Source organism: Myotis myotis, unplaced genomic scaffold (assembly GCF_014108235.1).
Source record: "Myotis myotis isolate mMyoMyo1 unplaced genomic scaffold, mMyoMyo1.p scaffold_m19_p_1, whole genome shotgun sequence".
Lineage (NCBI taxonomy): Eukaryota > Metazoa > Chordata > Mammalia > Chiroptera > Vespertilionidae > Myotis > Myotis myotis.
The window spans coordinates 194,795,273-194,821,217 of NW_023416313.1; the positions used below are offsets into that span (position 1 = coordinate 194,795,273).

General features: G+C 44.2%; 1 protein-coding gene across 1 annotated transcript in view; it reads left to right on the plus strand.

Annotated features, from left to right (window-relative positions):
- Window positions 1-25,945, plus strand: part of RHOJ (ras homolog family member J) — an 85,023-nt gene that overhangs the window by 39,674 nt on the left and 19,404 nt on the right. Inside the window, exon 2 of the mRNA XM_036309354.1 lies at window positions 17,798-17,856. Coding sequence (XP_036165247.1) covers window positions 17,798-17,856 — 59 coding nt within the window. The remainder of the gene's footprint in view (window positions 1-17,797; window positions 17,857-25,945) is intronic.

Here is a 25,945-nt window from a genome sequence, read left to right on the forward strand (position 1 = left end):
GTCAGCACTTATTGATGGGCTACTCCCTTCTCACTCTTCCTGGGGTCATATAACTAAGACAACTAGTTACAAATGCAGTACCTCGTGGCGAACCAGAAGACCTGACCCTCAGACCAAATTCTAAAACAGATTTTGCTGAACACTCAAGGATCAGCCAATGTGATGACTTTATTTTTTCAAAAGCAAAACTAGATTTGTCTGAAGAGGTATGGTTAGTGTTCATTTATTCTCACTAGTTTTGTTCGGTGTTTTTACTGAAAGGTATTTAGCAGGTGTGCTTTGCTATCTTTCTCTCTGTTGCTTGGATGGGAAGTCAGATTTGGAAGCAGAGTGTGCAGCTCTCACAACATTCCCCACAGTCCTCCCAGCAGCATGGCAGTTCGAGTATGCTGGAGCCCGTTACTTGGAAGAGGTTAGGGTCAAGGGCTTGGGCTGCTCCCCTCAGGCCCTGAAATTGACACCCTCAATGGCTGCTTTTGTCCCTCAAGACTGAATCAGGGTTGTCTCAACTGGCAGTGCTGGTTGACTCCATCACTGTCTGTCTTGGAGTGAGACCAAGCCATGGGCTCAATAGCTTTCCTTGTTTTCTAGAACTGATCACTTCCAATTCTACAATTGTATCCTGGCATCCATGCCAGAAAGTATCTCCAGGACCTCCTGCTGTTATTCCTGAGTGCTAGAAAAGCTGCAAGTCTCCACAAACTCCTCCCCCTCCCCACTAACCCCCTACCCTCACCCCGCCAGCCTGCCAGCTGCTCCTGGGATCCCAGTTAGAGCTGTAGCAGTTTGTCATGATCCTCTAAAATGAATATCCTCCTTGGGGGTGGGGGTCATCTAAAGCTATCCATTCATTCAACAAGTACCCATTGAATGTGCATCATTTTCAAGACAAAATGCTGGGCCTTAGAGGTTTGTCTTTGGTGTAAGGAGTTCACAGTTAATCATTTGCAGAACCTCAGAGTGTAGGGAACTGCAAAGAAGATAGATTTTGATAAGGGAGAAAAGGAAAGGAGACTAATCACAGTGCCAGAGAGGAGAAATTGGGGTGAAGGGAGCTTGCCTGAGAAGATCAACTAGTCTGACTTTACCATGTCGGCCCATGTCCTTAGGAGGCAGACAGACAAGCAGTGGGTGCTTCCTAAGGTCCAGAAGCACACTTTTGTAAATGAGGTCACAGAACTCCAAAAAGATACTCAGAAACCCCATATAGAAGGAAACACATTAGTTTTTATTATGCTCCAAGCTGCTGGGTACAATCTACTGAAATATTGAAATAAATGACTGAGAAAATCAGCCCTTTTTATGGTCTCATTTGCCCAAATTGCTTGCCTCCCTCCTTTACTCATGCTCTCACATTTTGAGGTCAATTTCCCCTCAATGGTGACCCAGGGGAGTGAGGCAACATTTTCCGGGCCTCAGGATTACTTGTTTATAATTTCGTCGGTTTACAGTCCTCTTTTTTGGCCCAAGTCCCTTCCCGGCCTCAAATCTCTGCTGCAGAAAGCGGCAGCCCTCTCTGCAGGCGTCCCTGAGAGCAGATGCCTTCGGCTTTGACCCCTCAATTTCTTGAAGACCAGTGAGTGGGCAGGTGACAGCGAGCACACCTGCTACTGCTTAGAGTCCGTTCCTCCTGCACTGCTTTAGTGGAGTAGACGTCACATCTGTCAACCACCTGAGGGGCTCAAAGAGCCATGTTTAAAGAAAGGATAAGCCTTGTCACTTATGTGTGGCCTGCAGACCAGTAGCTGGGGCACCACCCATAGTTTATTAGAAATGTAGATTCTCAAGCCCCACTCAGACCAACTGAATCAGCATCTGCACTTCAACAAGATCCACCATCAGCACCCAACCCCAACACCCATCCCTACCCACCATCCTCATGGTTCAAATGCACCTTCTAATGGCAGCAGGGGATGAAGACAGCTCCAGCCCTGCTTTCTCCTGTCTCGCACTCAGCTGAAGGGCTGCTGCTCCATGTGCTATCTTTTCTGTCTCTGTTGGAGCCACATTTCTCGGTGGCTGAAGAAATGCCTCTTGCGTTGGCTTCACTAAGGATGCCTCCTCCATCATTAACAGAAGGATGATCTGTGTCATTGTTGAGCAAGGCATTTGAAAAGCATCTTCACACCTCATTCATCAGCTTCATGCTTCCACAGCTCATCCCTGTGTCCCTTACCCACCACACTATACATCAACTGGCACTGGCATCAGTTCTCACCTAAAAAGCTCCGTGACTAAACATATCCTTTTATTTGTTAAATCCATTTGCTAAACCCCTATAGTGGGCCAATGTACTAGATACTTGTCCTCTAGCTGAGAGACTGTGCAGTCCTATCACACAGCCCTTGTATTAGTCAGGGTTCTCCAGAGAAACAGAATCAATAGGATGTGAATATATATAGAAAGAGACTTTTATTATAAGGAATTGGCTCATGTTATTATAGAGACTAGCAGATTCAAATCTGCAGTGTGGCTGTGTCAGCGGACTCAAGGCCCAGGAAAGCTGATGGTACCAATGGAGTCCCAAAGCAATCTGGTGGAGAATTCCCTGTTATTCATAGGAGGGTCAGCCTTTTTTTTTCCTTCCTGTTTCAGGCCTTAAAATAATTGGATGAGGCCCACCCACATTATGGAGGGACATCTGCTGTACTCTACTGATTAAAATTGTAATCTCATCCCAAAACACCCTCACAGAAATGCCCAAAATAATGTTTGACCACATATCTAGACACCCCATGGCCCAGTCAAGTTGACACATAAAATGAACTATCACAGCCCTTATCATAAATTCATGATAGGAAGGGGAGGGAGAGGCACCAGCATCACAAGGTGGGTCACCAGAATACAGTGAAGGTTATAGACATGTTGGTGCAGCCTTCCTCACTAGGCAAACACTTAGGTCTTCTGCAACATCCTTCATCTACCATTTTCCCTTTACCAGTGCCCTCAATGGAGGCCAGGGCTTAGGAGCATATAATTCCATGCAGAAAAGAATAAGCTAGACAGAAATGATGAGCATCTCTTTATCACCCAGTCCCAGGCACCCTTGACAGTTATTCATGAAAGAGCTGAGCCCAGATCCAGACCTAATCACTCTTCCTGCCACAGCCAGTTCAAATCAAGACTTTAATATTCCTTCAGAACAGGTTTGGGTTTTCCCTTTGGAGAGTGATAGGTCAAGAATGAGAAAAGTACAGAGAGGCCACAGGTCAGAAAGCAATCTTGGTAATAAGGCCAGTTTAGGGCAACCCTAGAGATATCATGGAAGTTCCGAGCTAGGCCCAAACAACCTAGATATCTAGACTAAACCAGCTCCTGGAATCTGCCCTGCAATGGAGCCCACAATGGCCTTCCAAAGGTTGGTTCTCATTACAGTAACCCACCCCTCCCAAGTCCCCTTTCTTTCTTCTCCATCTTCTTTCTCACTTCCACCACCACTCCTTGTCTCCAGCAAATCCAACTTCTTTTTCTCTTCTTTGATATTACAATTTCTCTACAGTTACTGGCAAAGCCACTGAATACCCCTCCTCCACAGCTCCACAGCCACATGAGGTCCTGAATGCCTAACTTAACAGGGTACTGCTGATCAAGTTAAGATTTTATAGACCTCCACACATGCACTCCCCACCCCATGTCCGCATGGCTTCCACTGGTACAATCTCACTTTTCTACTGACCAATTGGTGATAACTCAGGATGGCCATCATCTTATCTCAAATTCCCCTTTCTACTCTTGAACCTTGAACCTTCTGGTCTAGTAGGAACTGCAGTCCCAACTACCCAAGGGTCCTTGACAATGTGGTAGTGTAAACTGCTCTGTGTCTTTAGGTTCCAGGAAAAAGATATGATGCTTGTATCCTAAGAGAGCTCGGAAAAGGAGTCTTTGACCTGCAAAAAAAAAAAAAAAAAAAATGTGTTGGAGACACAGAAAGGGTATCTATCCTATATAATAAAAGGGTAATATGCAAATTGACCCTAACAGCAGAACCACTGGGAATGACTGGTCACTATGACACACACTGACCACCAGGGGGCAGACACTCAATGCAGGAGCTGTCCCCTGGTGGTCAGTGCGCTCCCACAGGGGGAAGCTCTGCTCAGCCACAAGCCAGGCTGATGGCTGCCAGCACAGTGGTGGTGGTGGGAGCCTCTCCCGCCTCCTCAGCAGCACTAAGGATGTCTGACTGCAGTTTAGGCCTGCTTCCCGCTGGCAAGTGGACATCCCCCGAGGGCTCCTGGGCTGCCAGAGGGATGTCTGACTGCCATCTTAGGCCCAATCCCCCGGGGAGCAGGCCTAAGCCAGCAGATGGTCATCCCCCGAGGGGTCCCAGACTGCGAGAGGGCACAGGCCGGGCTGAGGGACCCCCCCAGCCCCCCAGTGCGCAAATTTTTGTGCACCGGGCCTCTAGTATACTATATAAAAGGCTAATGTGCTAAGTGTCCAACTGTCTGACTGGTCGCTATGACGTGCACTGACTTCCGGGGGCAGACGCTCAACACAGGAGCTGCCACAACGTGCACTGGCTATTTACAGAGAAATGGCACCACAGACCTGGCACTGACAAAACAACACTCAGTTTCCCCCAAGTGGGACACAGGCCCCACCACCAACCCGTAGCGACAGCCCACCAAATCGCAGCCGATACTGCCAAGACTCCATGACAGAAACGGTGGCTGTGGGTGCTGGATAATGATGTCACATAGCAACACCCAGCTTCCTGTCCTTAGCGACTAGCCTCCTTGGAATTTCTTCAGCCCAGGAACACGACCTGCTTTATAGCCAGGTGCAAACATTTTACAGTTCAACCAAATGTCTGTGAAGCGGTTTCCCATGCCTCATCTCATTTGATCCTCACAGAAGTCCTGGAGTAGGCAGATAGGAGACTCAATGGAATCCTATTTTCTTTTCATTAGTCAGAAAAACGGAGATTTAGAAAGCTTAGAAACTTGACTCAACAGAAAAGATGAAATGGTGGGCCTTGAAAATGACTTCAGGTTTTCTCACTGCACAGAATACTAATATAGTCAAACACTGCTGCAGTTAAATATTTTACCCTTTATTCTCCCTGTGTGATCTACAATAATAATCTGCTTCATGTTGATATTTACTGCTGTGCTGCTGACAATTACCTGAAAGAGAAGTTGTGGTGCTTCACTGGACTGGAAAAAGTTTAGTTAAATCAGAAAGCAGGTCTAATTAACACACTGCCGACCAGTAGTTTTATTGCTAGCTTTACCCAGTGGCCAGATAAGTTTCTATTGAACGAGTACAAAAAACGTTTTACAGAAATATTAAAGGCACGCTTTAAAATTAAATACCCATTGCACTTTGAAGTTATTTATTACATGTTCTTAAAGCTAATATCTTTTTAAAGAATCCTCGTGATTGGCCCCAAGCCTTAGAACAGAAAACACAAAAATTCTTGTGATCTGTCTACTGTCATGGTAAACAACCTGCTTCCCTATTTATAATGGTCTGGCCCTCTAGCAACTTCAGCGCAAAATTATATCTAATTTGCCTACAAACATCAGGTGGTCATAATAATCTGGCCGCTCAGTGTATATATCAGCGGTTCTCAACCTGTGGGTCATGACCCCTTTGGCGGTCAAACGACCCTTTCACAGGGGTCGCCTAAGACCATCCTGCATATCAGATATTTACATTATGATTCATAACAGTAGCAACATTACAGTTATGAAGTGGCAACGAAAATAATTTTATGGTTGGGTCACACCATGAGGAACTGTATTTAAAGGGCCAGAAGGCTGAGAACCACTGGTATATATAAAGCTCTTGCTGGTGCCAATTGCACACATGTGTTTCAATCTGTCATTGTCAATAGTGAATTTGGTTGACACTTCTATTATAGAGAAAGGGTGAATAGTGATATTAAAATATTTCTTCTAATTAATTTCCTTCAATGTGCACAAATCCGTGCACTAGGCCACTCGTTAAATTATAAATGCCTATAATCCTTCCCTTCCCCCAACCCCTCTCCCTTCAGATGAGGAGAGAAAATGTCTTTGGCTACTCAGCTTCCCTCTCTTCCAAAGCCCAAAGGAGAGCACCAGCCAAGTCCTAGTCTTTCTCAGGTTGGCAGAAAGAAGACTAAAATAGTTACAGAAGGTGTGCTGGGTCAAGGCTGGACTAGTCTATGAAAAATACTGAGAAGTTCGAATCCCCCGTTGGTGTCTTGCTCTTTCTCTTAAAGTCAGAATGGTTTGAAGGAATTTGGGTTGTTAGTGTTGTGTCCTTGAATGTGAAGCTATACTGAGACCAGACCGTAAGGGTCCCCACTTATCTGTTATATTTTTTAAATCTTTGAAAATGCACAGAAACTCTACTAGATTGATTGTACTTCACCTAAAACCTAACAGAAAAACATCAGCAAAACTAAGAATAAGAATTCAAAGCCTCATCTTGCTAATTCATTGACACAGGTGACTCCAGGCGCCAAGCACTTCATGAGGCCTCCTAGCTTTGAGTGACAATACTCAACATAGGTTCCAATGGTAGCCAACACTCAGTGTATCCTTTCACTGGATCGCCTTAGCAGGACTGGTTAGCCATGAACCTTACATTGCTGATAAGCATCCAAAATATACTTTTATTTTTAGATGTTTGGAGGGAAAACAATTGTTGGGAAAATATGTAAACAAGGACATAAAAGTGGTAGGTGTTACCTTATATAAACTTTGAGAAAATAAAGTTACAAATGGGCTCCCAAGTATTCATTGCAGAAAGGACCCAAGAACTGTTTTATCTCAAACTGTCATACATACATCTTTCTTTAATCATAATTAACCAACAAATATTAAAAAGTAATATATATATATATATATAGTTACAGAAAAGAACACCTATTCTGGTTAGGGATATTAGACTAAACTAAATGAAATAAAAAGAAAAACTTACAAATACATAAAATGCTAGGATCCTGAGTAACAATCAGGCAGACAAGTAAGTATAATCTAGAGTAACCACCACGCACAGTAGAAACAATCTCCTAACGATCTCCAAATTATCTTATAATACTGTGGAAAAGAAGTTATTGAGAGCAGAAACACACACTCCAAATATTCATTCACTTGACTAGTTCATTTTGATAGGCCTAGACATTGTCAATAAAGGGCTATACTTAGAACCAATTTACTGCTGTTGTCTTTACAGCTCATATACTTCTTTCGTTATGCAGTGAATGTGTTTTTGGCAGATTCTAGCATCTTTGAATGCACAATATTTCCTTGGTACCTTCCAAAAGCAAGTATAGGTAAAATATTAGTGGTTCATCATAATTCTCTGAAAAAGATAAGCTGCTCTGCAATACATGGTTTATAAATCTGCACTGCAGCAGACCTATTCATCACATGTTCTACTCATAAAAACACAAGGTTGGCCCTACAGCCTAAAGTAAATCTAGACAAGCCTAAGACAAAATCAGAGAGGACCAAGAAGAATTGGTAGAAGTCAAGTGATGGGAGACAATTTAACTTAAATGTGATGACATTTAATCAAATCTGTATATAACAGTAATAACAACAACATAACCACAATTGTTGGGCACCCAAATATCCTTTTTCTGATTAACATATACAATGTAGAATTTTATCTCCTACCATCTAGCATTATATCCTCAATATTCTTTAAAAAGTTACATAGCCCAGCCAGCATGACTCAGTGTTTGAGTGTCAACTTATGAACCAGGAGGTTACGGTTTGATTCCAGGTCTGGGCACATGCCTGGGTTGCAGACTCAATCCCCAGTGTGGGGCGTGCAGGAGGCAGCCAATCAATGATTCTCTCTCATCATTCATGTTTTTATCTCTCTTTCCCTCTCCCTTCTCTGAAATCAACAAAAATATTTTTTTAAAGTTACATAGTAAGTTTCCCCATAACTGATGAGGACCAATCACCAACTCTTGAATATCTAGGTAGTGTCCAGCTGTCAGCTATAATAAACACTTGATGAACAGCCTTTACTTGTATATATTGTTGTGCACTTGTATGATTACTACTGAGAGTACATTGCAGAAAAAGGCTTGCTGAGTCAAAGATAGACCCACATTTAGGCCTTCGATCTATCCTGCCAAACAGTTTGCCAGACCACTTGAACCAATTTATATTTCCTGCAGTAGTATACGAGTGCCGCATCATCATGTGTTCACCAGCACTGGGTCTCATTCATTGTCTTTGTCAATTTGACCAGCCAAAAATTTCATCTTGTTTAATTTGAATTTTTTTTACTCCAGTATTTATTGGCCCTGTGTTTGTTTATAAGTTGTCTTCATTCTTTATTTGCTTCTGAATTATTATCCTTATTGATTAGTAAACACGCTTATGTACCAAATATAATCACTCTGTCAAGCTCCCAAACTCAAAAATCCTATCAGAATTACTTTAAACTTATTAACTGGGGAGGTGTAACATCTTTACAACACAGAGCTTCCAACCCAAGACCATGAGCTGCTTCCCCATCTGTCTTCCTTTATGTATCTCAACAAAGTGCTTCCTGTGCTGTTTCTCTTAAAGGTCTTGCACATTACTAGACACATTATAGCGTTTGTTGTTGTCGTAAAAATAATACTTTCCATCATTTTTTCTAACTAGTTATAGCTGGTACCTGATAGAATTTTTATGAGCCTAATAATTCTTTAAAAACTCTTGGTAGGAACACACTCTTCCACTTATATCAACACCTGGTGTTTGAATTTCTTCCGTGATTATTTCTAGACAAGAAGGGGAAAGAGTTGCTACAAACAGACTGCCTACTTCTGTACTGTGAGACAGATATAATAAGAAAGATAATCTCTCTGTAGGAGTTTATAAATTTTAAGGTTCTTTTCCTTTACGTTACTTCATCTATTATTCACAAAACCTGTCTAAAGTGGATGGAATACTATCGAGTAATTGAGATATTAGTCTCAGAATTTTAATGATGAAGAGCCTGAGGTTCAGATCTGAATCACTCGCCTGGAGAATCTGATCAAAATGCAGACTCTTGGACCCTACCCCATACCTATTTCCTCTGAATCTTGGGGGTAGGGTGTGCAATCAGGGAATCTGTGTTTTTAACTCGCTCCCCTGGTGGCTGCCAAGGTGCATTTAGATCACCAGTCAAAGTGGATGCTAAAGCCTAAAGTTTCTGCCTCTAATTTAGGTATTTATTCTACCATCCCTCAATGGCAGCTTGATTCTTGTGGGTTCCTAGCCATGTATGAACATGACTAAAGGAGCTTGCATTTATTTTTTTAAGATTTCTTTATTCAGGGGATCCTGAAAAAAAAAAAAAAAAAAGTATGCTCTGGTTTGCAGACCACAAGCCTCCACACGCAGGATTCATTTATAATGCAGTCACTTCTTCCCAAAGTCTTAATGAAAAGACCGCTCCCTGTACTCTGTGGCTGCCGCCAGGAAGTCTGACTACTATAACTTGCAGTCACAGTGACCCACAGGACACCTTGGCAGGAGCCCTGCCCCTAGCCCTGCCTCACTGGCCTGGAGTCGGCAGCCCTGGAGCTGGTGAAAGTTGCCTGGAAAAGTGGGAAAGTGCCCTAAGCACAGAGGCCATTCAGGACAGCCTTGTTCCCATGGCATCCCCTCACAACAAGCAGGCCAGCATTAGTGTAGGTAGGATGTCATCGCTGGTGACTCCATCCTGCCCCTTAGTGTCCAGGAACACACATGGTGACCCTTTAGGAAATGCCAAAGATTAATCTAGAGAAAATAGATGCCTCGGAGAAAACCTCCAGTTTGGTTGAAGTTTAACGCACTGTCAGTCTCTCAACCCCTATTTATGGAGCTGCGTGCCAGGCCCATTCTAGATGCTGGAACATGACAATGAATAACACACAGCACTTTATGGCCCAATGGGCAAGTAAGCATGGAAAAGGGGCTTAAGGTACTTGGCGGGCATCAAAGAGAAGTTATGGGAGTGAGTTTTCCAGGTCATGGGAATTGTCTAGGCTGACAAGTGTAAGGAAAGCATTCTAGAATGTCTTTTCCCAAGAACATGGAACAGCTTAAGCAAAGGCATCATGAGTATGACAGACTGCAATCAGTCTGGATTGTAGGACAGTAAAAAATAAGAGATCTGGAAAGGTAAACCAGAAGCCAGATTACAAAGATTGCGTGCACTCTTGAAGGTACATATTTGAATTGTATCTTAGAGACGACGGAGCCACGGCTGTGGGACTGGTGGCAGTGAGGAAAAGGCAGCACAGAAGATGGCGTCTGGAGAATGAATGTGGACCGGGAGCCCTCTGTAATGGGGGTAAGGGCTGCAGTGAGGTAGCTACAGAGATGGGAAAGAGGAGTTAGGTTCTGGAGATACTTAGCAAGTAGAATTGGCAGGGCATGGAGACCAAGCGAATGTTGAGGGAGGAAGGGTGAGGCCAAGCAAGTCTCTGAAATTCCAGGATGTGGATGTCATGGAATCATGGCTCTGTCTTCGGTTTGGCCCCATCCCCAGGCAGTTCCAAGTCCTCCCCTTCTCTTTTCTCCACGCCCTCCCTCCTCCTCTTCCATCATCAAACAAGTACTGGCAAGGAAAGATCTTTCCTGAACAGCCTCCCACAACCAGAATCAGTGCAACTTCATTCCAGCAACCTTGTTCCCAAGTGTTGTTACTTAAGAAGCCATGTGCTCTGTATGCCACCTTACATTTGTGTAAGCTTTGGTGTACAAAATTTTCATATTCATGATCTCCTCTGCTCCTCAGTAAATTCCATTCTGCCAGTAAAAAAAAAAAAAAAAAAATGTAGACATAGGGAAGCTGTGATTTGCTCAAGGCCCCAGAGTTATTTCACAATAAGCTGAGGGCTCCAACCAGTTCTTCTGTCTTAAATTCCGGGTGGTTTCAACTTGGAATAACTACAGGCATACCTAACAGATCAAAGAAACATGACCAGGGAGGGAAGATGCATGGCAGATGCATTACCCTGTTCAAATGGACTCTCGTTACTGCAGGATGAATGCACAGACCTCACAAAAGCAAGCCCTCAGCTCAGAGTCCTAACAGATTTTCAGGAAGCTTATTAGATTTTCTCCTCATTCTTTGTTCTACAGAAACAGGACCTCGTGTCAGCCTATCAAATGAGAGACTTCCCTGAGCCACAAGCAACTTTTATTTCACACACACACACAGTCCACTGCTCAGAAAACAAGAAGCATTCTTAGCAAATAAGGGAAAAGAGCAGGCTGAGGTGAGCCATGCAGATGAGTAAGAAGGGTTTCAAGCCACATTAAGAGGATCATGTATGTGAGATGGATACCTCACCAGGAAGGAATTTGCCACCATTCCTGTTTATGAAAATGTATTGTTTATTTCTAGTTTCATACTTGCTTCTAACTTATTTTAACTTGAGGTGACTCTCATCCCAGAGGCTTCTTATAAAATGGTTCCTTATAAAATGTGCATGCATATTTGGGAGGTTTAAACCGGGTCACAAACACACACAAGCTCCCCCAAGAGTGGACACTGGAGCCAGGTGAGTCAGTCCCAGACAAGCTCTTCTAGGAAGGAAGCAGAGCAGCGAATGAGGGTCAGTTCAGAGGAGCACGGGGGGGGGGGGGGGGGGGGGGGGGGAGGCGGTGGTCAATGGATGCTGCTGAAGATATCCAATCAGCAAGTATGATGAGGGTCAGGATTGTGAGTTTCCATTTAAACCCCCATTTCTTGCCACCCCCTAGACACAGACAAGCTGCTGTGATGATTACCCCCTGACTTCTCAATAACGTATAAAGAGTTTTTATGTATCTTTAGGGTAAACATGATTTGTTCATTTTTCAGGAGACATACAGAGTTGCCCAGCATATCCCCAAATGAGTAGTAAAGTAGGGACTTGAATTCAGGCATGGAGAAAAATTATCTGCAACTTGGATATAAGGCAAAGTGCATGCAATTGTCTTTCCAATGTCCAATGTCATGCTGGGGCAGTGTTTAACACCCTCCCCCAAGAAGTAACAATCTAGGGTAATACACCTTCATTTGATTCTACTATTAACTAAAAGCTTAGACTTTCTGAAGCTGCATGCTAACTTGTAAATCTTGTTGGGTAGAGATGCCAATATTTACTGTTTAGTATAAAAGAAAACACCAAAGGCTATCTTTTCCACAGGACAGTAACCAGTTTTTTATTGAATGTAGCCATCTTATTCTAACATTTTGCTTCTTAAGTACCTATGTATGCCCACTTCCTCAAAATGCCCTTTGAACAAGATTTATCATCTTACTGGTCCTCTCATTATTGAGTTCATAAATCTTTGGCATACCCTCATCCTATATTTCCATGAGAGTCATGTTATTAACTTTCTTAAAATTCTATTTCTTGCTATGTCTATAATCTAGTGTTTCTTCCTCCAAAATAGCACCTTTATGGTACTACATCCACCCACCTCATCAGGTCTGCCTCATTCTACCTGCCAAATAGAATACAGTCAACATGAGTGATGCAGTCAGCTGGCTATATGCTGGGAATGGAAGGGCACTTCAAGGCTTCCTCCTAAGTGGCCTGACATTTTCAGCCTTCGAGTTTTCAGGATTCATCATATATTCACAAGATGGATTTCAAAAGCCCATTCTTGGCAGCTGAGATGGCCAGCCCTCCAGCCAGCAAGAAAGGGGCTTTAAACCAGGTTCCTATTGCTGCTGATGGGCTAGACTGGTGGGCTGGGCTGGTTTACAGGGAATGACAACACGTCCTCACCCTGCAAATGACACGGAGTTTTGTGAGGTGGCCGAATTGCTGAGGGGGGTAAGTTCTCTCTGGGTGAAAGAAATCAAAGCCAGGACTTAGATTCACTCCAACTCACAGAGGCCACTTCAATCTGCACAAAGAAGAAACACAAGGAAGCAAAAGGTTTACAAAGAAGGCCTCCATTTTACATACTTAATGGGTCACTGAAAACTTTCACACTTTGTGGAGAGAACCGTCTGAGCATGTCATATGACCCACTCTCTTTAAAACCTCTCTAAACTCGGAAACAACGCTAAGAGTCTGAGAAGAGAAGGTGATCTGGGATTTCAGCCTGACTGCTGTCTGCCAGGCAGATTTGCTGGCTGCGGGCACTTCCCAGCAGTTAGGCCTTGCCAGGAGCCTCAAACTGCAGGTCTGCACAGTTTGAAGGACTCTCCTCTGCCTGAGTTGCCCCTGGTGTTCCATTTCTGTGTTCAGCATTTACTACGCTTGCCAGGATGTGTGTGCATACTGTGTGGGACATGGGGTATGGGAATCCTGTTCTCAAGGACCTTCCTGTCCAGTTGGAGATATAAGACAAGTATCTAAATAGCTACTGTTTAGGACAGAAAGTGACCAGTAATTCACAAATATTAAGACCCTATTATGTGCCAGTTAATGTGCACTGGGTATACAGTGGAGAGCAAGAGAGACTTGTCCTTAGAAGAGGTTTAATAAGCATTTGCTGAAGGAGAGAAAAGAACAGTTGTTCGGCACCCACTATGGATGGGCCAGGCTGTGTGCAAGGCATTTTCTCATTTAATTTCCTTCTCACAAGTCCTCCCTTTGGTAGGCAACGTTATCCCCATTTTTAACAAATAAGGAAACAGGGGCTCGGAGTTGTTAGGTGACCTTCCCAAGGTCACACAGACAGCGAATAGCAAAGGCAGGATTGTAATGAGACCCACCTGACTTAGATCCTGCTCTTTCAACCTCACTACATTTACTGGTAGCATTTTAGGGCACACCTGCCTTCTGTGCTGCTGTGGCTGATTCATTTCCAAACTGAGGGGCCTCAGAGGACACTGCAGCCTGTGGGCAACAATAAGGCCGCCACTGCTAGTCCAAGATAAGGGCTCACGAAGGCATTTGGACAACCCACATCTGTGATGAACGCCTGGATCTGTCTCTGGCTGTTCCTAGATGTTCTCTAGCCATCAACTGTGAGATCCACGTATCTTCGATAGAATGGGAAAATGAAAGGGCAGAGAAGAGAGAATAAAAATAACTTCCAGAGACAGGGGCACAAGCCCTGCTCCCTTCCTTTCGATTCCTCCAGCAGAGCTGGCCAAGCACACAGAGGAGACAGCCACTGCCCAGCAGAGCTGAAAACCACACCACTTCTACTCCAACATGACACCCTCCATCTTCCCGCCATTTGCCAGAACCCAAGGATATTGTTTTCATTCCTTCTCTTTCACTTTCTTGGGGGGGGGGGGGGGAAGAAGAATTGGGGGCTTTCATTGATCAACAAAACCTTCCGAATAAAGGCTGCATTCGTGAATCAGCATAGCCCCACCCTGCATGCCCACTTCTTCTGCCCCATCTCCCTATGCACCCCAGGGAGCTAGTGCGCCACCCCGTGCCCCGCCCCCAGCACACCCTGGTGGCTCCTGGACCGCCCTTATCCCTTCGGTGGATGCACCTTGGGGAACCTGCGGCCATCCTGGGGCCTGAGCTCACACACCTCCTCCGGAGAGCCCTCTCTGACCGCGCTCCAGCAGTGCGCATGCGCACACCCAGCAGTGCCCCTCTGGCGTTCCCACGCCCCACAGCACGCACACGCACACGCACATGTACGTACACGCACACGCACACGTACGTACACACACGTACGCACGCACAGTCGTACCCCTCCTGCGAGCTCGACCTAACCTGTGCGCACTGCCCTGGCATGGCGTTTACTATGCTGCACCACATCTTGCTGGTAACCCCTCCTCTCCACGCTCCGCCAGGCCTCCTACTCCCAGTAGTGAGAGGACCAGGATCGCAAAGGCCCCTGGAGGGGGGAGGCCAGAGGGAAGAGAAGGCTCTCTGCCCGTGCCCACCCTTCCTGGGCTGGCGCTGGCCCCACCGCTGCCAGGGGGGAGGCCTGGGGACAAAGGGCTGAGGGAATGGTTCTCTGAAAACCCGAGCAGGAGCTTCAGGGCTCCCGTGGCAAAGGTCAGGGCCATTGCTCAGGAATGTCTGCAGCTCTCGGTGGAGCCTGGGGTGACAGCGGCTAGGGCTTGCGCCACGGGAGGCTCCGGGCCTGGAGGTCGTGGCATGGCCCACGGGTGTCCCTGGAACAGCTGCCCTGGGATGCGCTGGGCTTGGTAGAGGTAGGAAATTCCTGGAAATGGCTGGATTTCTTCCCTTGGTTCCTGATCCGTGACTAGGTAGTGAGTTGGCCACGAAAGGAAGCATTTAGGCAGAGTTCAGGAACATAGGGCTGGACTTCAGCAAAAGCATTCAGGAAGAGCAAAACAGAGCAGGACCAAGAGTGAGGGCCACGCCGGCTCACCTTCACTCCCAACACTAGCCTGGCGTTTGAAAGGAAGTAAAAAGGTTTAAAATCCCTTCTGCCAGTGTTGTCACCAGGGTTGGATGGAGCTGGGTTCACCACGTTAAAGTGCACGTTTAAAAGCTGAGTGGCTACAGCGATGTTGTCAAACTTAACACATGTGGACCTGTGTAGATTTTAAAAAAAAAATTCCCCAGTGTCTGTGGAGGCAGTGCTTTTAAACGAGTGCTTTGCAAAGGATGAGCCCCTTAACAAATACTTTGCATACATGTAGCCCATCAATCTGAAAATAAATAAAAGTAAAATCAGTACCAAATCAGCAGACTAGAGAATTTGGCTGGCATATGTTGGAGATAGGGTTTTAACCATTTGCACACCATAGGCGTCTATAGACGCAAGCGGTGGACCTTTTTTAATTAAATTCAAAATATCGTGACAGTTAACTGGTTAAAAGGTTGCTAATTCAGCCCTGGCTGGGTAGCTCAGTTGGTTAGAGTGTCAGCCCCAATAGGCCAAGGTTGTGGGTTTGATCCCCAGTCAGGGCACATACAAGAAGCTACCAATGAATGCATAAATACGTGGGACAACAAATAGATCTCTTTCTAGCTCTATCTTCCTCTCTCTCTAAAATCAGTAAATAAAAATAAAAGATTGCTAATTCAGTTTCTCTTTCCTGCATAGCTAATGGTAGAAGGCACCTTTACATTGCATTTGCAGTTTTTAATCAACTAGGAAAAAATCACATTCTCCTTTATTATTTTATATCCTTTTTCCAAAGAGAAATTAAATATTTTTTTAGAAATCTAAGTTTGTTCTTTCCACTCACCAAGAGAAGTGTATTATGCATTCAATCTGTTCAATCTCAGTTTAGTTTCAAGTTGAGATTTTATTTCATTTCCAGACATGTACAGAGTGGATGGTATCCCTCTATTACTTCTCATTTTTTGGATACAATTGCTTGGCAAAGCAGTAGGCCTGCTGGGTAAATCAAACTCTCCACTTTTCACTCTAGATACACCCTTTAGGTATGTGAAACTGAACCCATACAACATGTCTTCCTGCAACTGAGTTTCAAAATTATAATGAACCAGTTGAGCTAAAGCACAGGAATATTCCATTTAAGAAACTTCTTTAAAATAAATATGAAGGTCCATCTTGTTTCATTATTTGCTTTGCCTTATAGATTATAAAATATGCAGGTGGGTTAATATTCTTTGTTTTGGGGATTTTATTAACATTTCAAAGACAGATAAAAACAGACATTTCCAACAGATTGCTTACACAATTCTGTGTCCTGAAAGGTGGCTCAAACCAAACAAAATGAAAAAATAACCAATAAAAAGTTCAGCATTTTTTTCCTTCAGGAGCTTGATATTTTAAGGCTTAATAAGAATCAATGAGAAGTCTACAGAGTGCCTTAGTGTCACCAATAATATTCATCTTGATATCATTGTAATTAATCTAGTTATTAATAACAGGAAAAGAGCAAAGGGAAGGCCAAGTATTATAGGCATGTCATTTGGGCAGCTTTGCCAGGAAGCTACAATTTTGCACCCCTCAGGGGTCCAGCAAGGGAAGATAGACAAACGCCCAGTAAAGTTGGGGTGACATAGGGAGGGTACTTTCCTGTCAGTCACACCTGGAATAGGTCATTGGCCAGAATGGGTGTGGCCACTGCAAGGGCAAGAAATTTGGAAAATTAAACCCCCGAACAAAGAAGTTCTCTCTCTGTCCTCTTGGGACTCTTTTGTGGAGAGGGGGGCGGTGCTCTCTTGGCTCAACTGCAGGCCATGTGGACCCCACACACAATGAACTAATGGACTGAAATTAGCCTGATGCTGAACTGGACCCGGCTGCAACATCAAAAGGAAACCCTGGGCACTGGCTTTGCTTTTAGCTCTACTACTATAACCCCAATTATACTTCTTCCAGGACTGGATTAAGGGAAATGGGACTTTAGAAACCCAGGGATGTAATCCCATGCAAATAAAAATCACTCATCTTCACATGCAAGTCTCAGAAAATTCTTTTTCTCCAGATATCATAAGGACTCCAACCCTGGCAGTCAGGGGGAAAATGATACCCCAACTTCTCCCAATAACAATCTCATCTGAAAAACTTAGACTTGGCTCAGCCCATCCACTCTTCCTGCAGCCCAAGGTTGTCTTTCTTTTCTTTTTTTAAATATATTTTATTGATTTTTTACAGAGAGGAAGGAAGAGGGATAGAGAGTTAAAAACATCGATGAAAGAGAAACATCGATCAGCTGCCTCCTGCACACTCCCTACTGGGGATGTGCCTGCAACCAAGGTACATGCCCTTGACCAGAATCGAACCTGGGACCCTTGAGTCCACAGGCTGACGCTCTATCCACTGAGCCAAACCGGTTAGGGCGCAAGGTTGTCTTTCATTTGGAAATCATGCTGTCATCGTGGTTTAGAATATACATGGATGAGGCATATGCTTATCCTCGCTGCCCAAAGAGATGTTGGCATAGAGAAATGTGAAGGCTCCTGATTGAAGCTTGTATTTATGGGCTCTCCTCTTCTCTTCTCCCCTAGTTACTGTGACCGTGGGAGACAAGCAACACTTGCTCGGACTGTATGACACGGCAGGACAGGTATATTTTTACTATCTTGATTTATTATTATCTTGATTTATTTTTATTATATTGGTTCATTCAATAGATATTACCTCTTCTGATCATTGGGGGCAAATTTATTATCTACCTAAATGACAACCAAAGCATATTCTTAATATCTTAAAAATATTTATAATTACAAAAAACCAAACCATTCATGATTCAAGATTTTAATAGGAAAATAATAATTCATTCATTGATTGATGACTAACAATAACCAAAAGAATGTATTTGGCCAAGACTCTCAAGTTCTTCCTACCCATACCAATTCCAGATCTAGGATTACTGAGTCAATTTCAAATTTGAGTTTCACCCATTATATTTTTGCATTATATTCTTTGCCCACCCTTTATTTGAATTGCCTAATGAGCTGTGAAAATGTTCAGAATGAGATAGGGGATAGTGAGTGAGGGGTAGGAAGAAGATAGAGCAAGTGTTGGGAAAAAGAAAAGCCAGAACTAGATGTTTTCCAAAAGTGAATAACTGAATAACTAGAAGTTGACTGTCAATTCTCTAAGAGTTTTGAAATATTCTCACTCTGTCAGATATGTTTCTTCAAGTTGGAAAACCTGGCCAACCATTAACATAAAGCAATGAACTAGAACTCTCAACACTTAATCAGTTAGCACATGCTCTACTTCAGTAGTTCTCAACCTGTGGGTCACGACCCCTTTGGGGGTCGAACGACCCTTTCATCGGGGTCGCCTAAGACCATCAGAAAACACATATATAATTACATATTGTTTTTGTGATTAATCACTATGCTTTAATTATGTTCAATTTGTAACAATGAAATTGGGGGTCACCACAACATGAGGAACTGTATTAAAGGGTCGCGGCATTAGGAAGGTTGAGAACCACTGCTCTACTTGGTGAAAATGCCACCATCACTTTCTTTCCTAACACCCTATACTTCATTATGAAAAGTTTCTAATGTTATAAATTCATGGGTTGGAGAGGAAGTGGTTAAGCAATTGATAGCTGTGGGCCAGTTTCTATGATAGAGCTTTTGTTACCATATGTCTTGGGTCATTTATTAAGGTCAAAATCAGTGGGTTGTTTAGTTTTACATCTTAAGCCCTTTGGAGTGAACATCTGACCATACTCTTTCCCACTGTGAATTTCCTGGTAATTGTTATTTATAGTTATACTAGTACATCTGCCTCCCCCCCACACCCCAATTATCTGGATATATGTCTTTCTGCTCAACTTGAAAGCTCTATACTAGAAAAAAAATAGTAAATGGAATTTTATTTGGGATTTCTGTATGCATTCAAGGACCACTGTATAAATGTCTGTGGGACATCAAAGGCTAATTAATGTTGGGCAGGTCTAGGAAGTGGGGAACCTAGAAAATTTAGCTCCAGACTCAAGGCTTCTAAGAGCATCCAGTTTCCACTCATCAGCAGATGGCTATTTGGGCCATCTACTCTCAGGAAGTGGAAACTCACATTAATACCAAGACACAGAACTAGGACAGGATACCTCCAGATGCCCAATATGGGAAAATTGGTTTGTCTCCTCTGAGCTAAGTACAGGGGCCTCAGTGCAGCTCATACTTGGCTACTCCTCCACCAGAAAGCATTCCAGCAAGAAGGGTACGCTGCTCTTTGGTCTGGAGTTGCCAAACTCAATCACATAATCATTGGTGTGTTCCCCTTCATCAGGGACTCACAGCCTTAAAGAAAGAGGAGTTTACAGCCGTCTCCCCTATAGTCAGATTTTATAGATATTAAATCCAGTTTGCAAAGTTCTGTACAGCAAGAATTATTGCCTGACTCTGAAGCCTCTGTTTCCCGTGCCTTCTAAACAGCGCTCTGTGCCCCTCGTGCCCTCCCTCTTGTATAGCAGTCCATGCAGTTGTTAGCTTCTGCGCATTAATTGTCCCCAGAACAACCTCCCCAGGCCTCTATTTAATTTCAAATTCAATAAAATGGTTTAAAAGCTTGTGTGGAGTTCAATTCTTCTTTCCCACTGCTCTGTCCTTTATAGAAAAAAAATTTAGACAATGCTAGTATAGGAGTTGAAGCTCTAAGGCAGTGCAAAAATATCTTTAAACACCAAATTGAAGAAAGCAGAATGACCTAAACCTCTGACACCAGGGAAAGTGATGAGCACGGATAAAATATAACAACAAATGGTTTTAGGTATTTCTTTAACTTAACTTTCACCTTAATGTTTTCCAGCAGCTACTTTGAAAGCTCAGAGGTAGACAAGGCTCATAGGGGAACATAAAGCACGAGGAAAAAGAATCAGAACATGTCTTACATTTTCCTCTAGGCCTCAAATTCTATGGTTAGGAACTTTAAAAGATGACTCCAAGAGCCCTGGCCCAGTGGTTCAGTTGGTTGGGCATCATTCCGTGCATCACAAGGGCTGTGGGATCTATTTCCAATCAGGGCATTTGCATTTGCAACGAGCTAGGCCAGTGATGGCGAACCTATTGAGCTCGGCGTGTCAGCATTTTGAAAAACCCTAACTTAACTCTGGTGCCGTGTCACATATAGAAATTTTTTGATATTTGCAACCATAGTAAAACAAAGACTTATATTTTTGATATTTATTTTATATATTGAAATGCCATTTAACAAAGAAAAATCAACCAAAAAAATGAGTTCACGTGTCAAAGGTCACCATCACTGATCTAGGCTGTGGGTTTGATCCCAACAGGGCTGCGTGCAGGAGGCAACCAATTACTGTTCTTCTCTCTCTCCCTTCCTCTTTTTGAAAATCAATGGAAAATATCAGGTGAGGATTAAAAATAAAAAAGATGACTCCAAGAAAGGCTAAAAGAAATAGAGTAATTAAGCAAAATGATTTGAAGCTAGACCTAAGGGAAACCTTTCAGCAGTAAAGGATTATTAAATGTTGAAATTTGTTACACGAAGGATGACAGGTAGTTCATTTTGTAGACCAGTTCTCAAACTTGAACGGGCATCACAATCACACAAAAACCAGCCACTGGGCCCCAGCCCCAGTTTCTTCTCACATGTTTCCTGGTGATACTGCTACTGGTCTGTACATCATCCTTGTCGCTCACAATATGGTCCAATGACCAGCAGCATCCATGTCACAAGTGACCCTATTAGGAATGCAGATCTCAGGCCCCACCTCCACCTACCACATTCTAAAATTTATTTTTAAAAGATCCCCAGGTGATTCATGTGCACATTAAAATTCAAGAAGCACTCCTCTAGAAGTCCTTGGTGGTTGAGGCATGGTCCCTAGCGTTAGGAAGAGGTGGTGAACAATATTACCTGAGTTGATTCCCATGGTTCTATGACTCTGCCAATCAGTCTTTATAACAAATTTAATTTAGAAGCATTGTCCCAAAATTTCCACTCCCTGCCTCAGATAGAATAGTCACCTCCTCAGTTACATTCTAGTAATGTTGCTGCAGTCATGTGGCTAAGGAACATCTATAACAAACTCAAAAACACTCATTTGGCCAGAGTTGCTAGTAAGAAAGAGCCGTGATCTCAAACTTGATTCCTTTTTGAACCACAAAAAGGAAATAAGTCACTGAACCCGGCTATAGAGTTCCCAGCAAGATGGCTTGCTGTGCATAATTCTATTTCATGAATAAACCAAGAAGCAGTGTCCCGCATCTTTGCTTGAGCTAACTCTGGGTCAAAGTTGATGAAACCAACCTCAAAAAGCACGTGTTCTGAAAGGTAAATTGATAGGAACTCATTATTTCTACCCTCAGAGTTACCCCTGAACAAATATTTTGACCTGATTTCCACCACTTCGCCGCACTTTGTTGGCCTTGGGCACAACTGAGACCTTAACCCAACCCTTGACAAGCCAGCCAAGCATTTGCTTTATAAAGACAGTTCATAATGAAGTCACACACATACACTGCCAGCACATGGCAGCTGCTGTTAGAGATTAGCTCTCTCCCCAAAGCCTGAAACTAACTAATATTTGGACTTGGAGTAGAGTCTTTTACAAACAGTCTTCAGAACTCTGCTTCATCAGTTAGAATTCCAAACATTAGGCTGGGCCAGAGATTTTCAACCCTTTTCATCTCATAAACTAATTACCAGAAATCTGGGGCACACCAAAGACTATATTACACTTTTTGCCGATCTGACAAAAAAAATAGGTGTAATTTTGATTCAGCTACACTGGACGGCTATTGTGTTGGCTTTTGTCACTTTTTTATTTGACAATCTAAGGGAAAAGTGTCAGTGCCCCTAACTAGTCAGGTATTGCATGTTTTAAAAATACTTGCAGCACACCAGTTGAAAATCACTGGGTTAGACAATGAAAGGAGGGCTGTTTCTCAGGGTGACTCTGCATGTTGCCCCTCAGCTCACACTGGGGAAGCAATAAGGCCAGGCCTGTGAGCCAGATCCCTCGAGGTCTTGCCGCCTCATCCTGCCCGGCACATGCCCCTAGGAGTGTATTTCTGAGCATCTCTCTGAAAGGGATCTCTAGAGTTCAGGCCTTTGGCTCAGCTTCAAAGAATCCGAGAGCCGACTTTTCCATGACGTGCTTGCAGGCCTGTTGTTTGGAGTGCATCGTGAGAGGCCAGTGGAGAGCAGGATGCTGGGGTGGGGACGCTGGAGCAACGCCTGGCCCTCCGCAGGCTGAGGAATGCCAAGCTAGGAGAGGGGTCTTTCCCAGGTCATGGCTCTGTGCCCAGCGTCCTCCCACCCCTTCCCACCACCTAGAGTAGAGCCAGCCATGGTACTAAGACATCTTGCCTCCTTCTCTGAGTAGGCCCTGGCTTACATATGGGCAAAGCGCTGCTCAAATTGAGGCCTCTCGGACCAAACTCCAGGATGGACATATCTCAAAAGCAACATCTGCAAAAGTGGCTGTTGGTGGCGCTGCCAGGGAGGAACAAGAATCTTTTGGTGTCAGGAGTCTGGTTCTCAGCAGGGTATATCCCAGAGTTCCCTGATGCAAGCCCCGCAGGATTGGCACGTGGACAAGCACAGAATGGGTGTGTCACTGAGAAACCACAGCCCACGGCAGCTTATCTGTCACCAGTGACCATGGGCATGTGGGAGCAGGAAGGTCATCAGCTGCACGCCTCAGCCAGGCCTGTACCAGTCCTGGTTTCTGAAGCCCCCTTTCCCCATGGGCTGCAGAGACGTGAAACAGATGTGGGGAGGGGGGTGCCAAGGACAGCTGGGCTTCATTAATGGCAACCCAGGGTCTGCTTGGAAGGACGTCAGTCTTCCCCTTCGCTGTTGGCTCACCCAGTGGGGCCATCTGGAGCACAGGACCTGGCACCATTCCTCCATGGAAAGTTTGCCTAAAACCTCAAAATAATTGTTTTTCCTCAATGAGTAACCCACCCTTTCTTAATCACACGCATCTTAATGTGGTTTTAGAAGTGTGCAAATTGGGGGTTAGATGGCAGTTTCCCCACATGACAAGTAACCTTAGGACACGATCTTACTTCCCCCAAAATTTTGAAAAATGAATCTGTAGGGACGTTGAATCAGAGTTTCGACCAGAGCATGTAAACAATTGGGTCTCATTACTACTCAGTTTATAAAAAGCTCACTTCGGATTCAGTGCTGCTATCCAATGAGGATAAGGACTCTGCAGCGATCGTTGGCATGGGTTGGAGGATGGACTCTTGACTACTAAACAACATACTACACTCAGGGCTCTGTTCTCAGTGGTCTACAAATATTAACACATTTTGTACCCATCAGAGTCCTATGAGGCCAACACTATTACCAACCATTTTATAGACAAAGAAACTGAGGCAGAGAGAACTTACCCAAGATTACACAGTAGTCACCGGCAGGGTGAGATTTGAACCCAGAGAATGTGCCTCCCTAGCCCATGCTCTTAAGCGCTGCGCCACACTCCCGCCCTAGGTATGTTGCCAAGATTTTCCAAGCCAAGCCTGAAAGCTATGAGTGTGTTTGTGGGATAATGTGAAAATGAGGCTTGTGCTGAAAATCTGGGATGAATGTCCTAAACCCAAGAAGACTTGGAAGCAGACTCCTACTTCCAATTGACTGGGGGATAAGAGGCGGAAGGAATGTGCGATGCACTGTCCTTGCCACTCCAAGTGTGGTCCCTGGACCAGCAGGGTCAGCGTGACCTGGAAAGTGGTTAGAAATGCAAACTCTTGGGCTTCATCCCAGACCTGCTGCTGAATAAGAATCTGTACTTTAACAAGGTCCCGGGGGATTCAAATGTGTATAAAGTCTGAGGAGGGCTGGTCTAATGGTCTCACTCACCACCTGCACCATTTGATGCTAAGCTGGTCCCTGAACTTTTCTAATAGTCACCCACACTCCCCCCAGAACACCAGGTGTGCCTTCAGACCAAACACTCCCCTGCCTTTGGGGTGAAGTTAGGTGGGAAGTACAAAGCCTACCTTGCTCCAAATCCCTCCGTAACACCCTCCCCCGATTTCCCACCCCAACCCTCACCCCAGCCTCTTTGTCCACTTTAACCCTCCAAAGCCCCATTTGAGTTGTTCTTTTAGATTAAAACACTGTCCCTTCAAGAAGCACTCAAGCACTGGTCTTCCACTCTCAATTTCAAATACCAGCTAGACTCTTTATCCACTCCTCTCAGCCCTTTACACCACCTCAACCTCCAGTCTAGGCTCACAGTGTGCTCCGTCACAAGTAAAAGCCACTGAAGTTATCAGCTGGAACACATTCACATCCCTCGACCTCCCACTGCCCGGCTCTCAGTCCCCAGGAGTCCCTGTTATTAACCCCCAACCCCTGCCACATTTCACAGCTCTGGCCTGTGGCAAATGGGGGCTGAAAGAGCCCAGACGGCCCAGGTGTGAGGCTTCTTTAAAGGTATGTTTGCTCTCTAGTCCCAATACAGTCACTTAGAGCATCTGTCTAGGCCTGGGTTTCTTAAACTACAAAATCGGCTGAGGGGAAAGGGAAGCATGGTAACCCGTGTCTCTGAAACACGATTCCAGAGTCACCTGGAGGGCACACAGAGACACCGAGGGTGCAGCCCCTCTCCCCCAGAGTCTCAGCTCCAGGAGGGCTGGGCAGGGCCTGGAGTGGACATGCCTACCATGCGCCCAAGTGATGCCAATGGTGCTGGTCGGGGACCATGCTTTTGGGAGCCACGGTACTGACTGTCAGATCATTCAGTCAAATCAAGATTCTCATTATTCTGTGATCATGGAGCTAACAAAGAACAAGAAATACTTCAACCGTCTCACTTCCACAGAAATTGAGTTGTTTCCCATATTTTCATTTCTTTCCCCCGACTGGATTGACAATTCTTATTCACTTTCTATAGTTTTTATAGCATCCTTCACAGTGACAGATGTTCAGGAGGCACTTAATACATCTTTTTAAAGGGAATAACCCAGCAAGACGAACGTTTCCACAGAAGAGAGATCAGAATACAGAGCAGGATAAGGTCCAATGAAGGACACAGTCAGAAGCCCCTCAGCTGGAGGGACTCATTTGATAGCTTCTGGGTAGAAAGTCAAATAAACATGATCCTTTCCGACTACCAGTTATTTGCTCCTACCTCATCTCGTTGTGACATTCCTCCTGGTTGTGTTTTGTTTTTTGGCTTTGAGGTTTTAAAAATACAGTGTTTGCTGCCATCTGGTGGTATTTTCTAATAGATGCAGGCCATGAAATAGATAACTATATATACCCTGTGGTCTCTAAGTTTCTTAGCTCCCTGGATAAAGCATGAGTCTATATTAAGATTCCTGGGTAACTGAATTTTCAAGAAAATGTTTAATCTGCCACTTAAAGTTCTGAAATAGTGTGGTCACGATTAAGAGCTAGAGTTGGATTCAGGCTAAATATCCCATCCTTATATTTAATAGTTCTGTGACATTTGTCAGTTGCTGAACTTCTCTTAACCTTAACTTCCTCTTCTATGAAATGTGGACAGTGATGGTACCATCATTCCAGTGGTGAGGACTCAACAGGATAATGCATGTAAGTGCTTGAAACAATGCCTTTAGGAATGAGTCCTTGATTATATATATATAGCTGATGGTGAAGATGATGATGATGATGATGATGATGATGATGATGTAAACAACTGTTCTCAACTCCAGACCAAGGAAGTCCAAATACCCAGATATGCA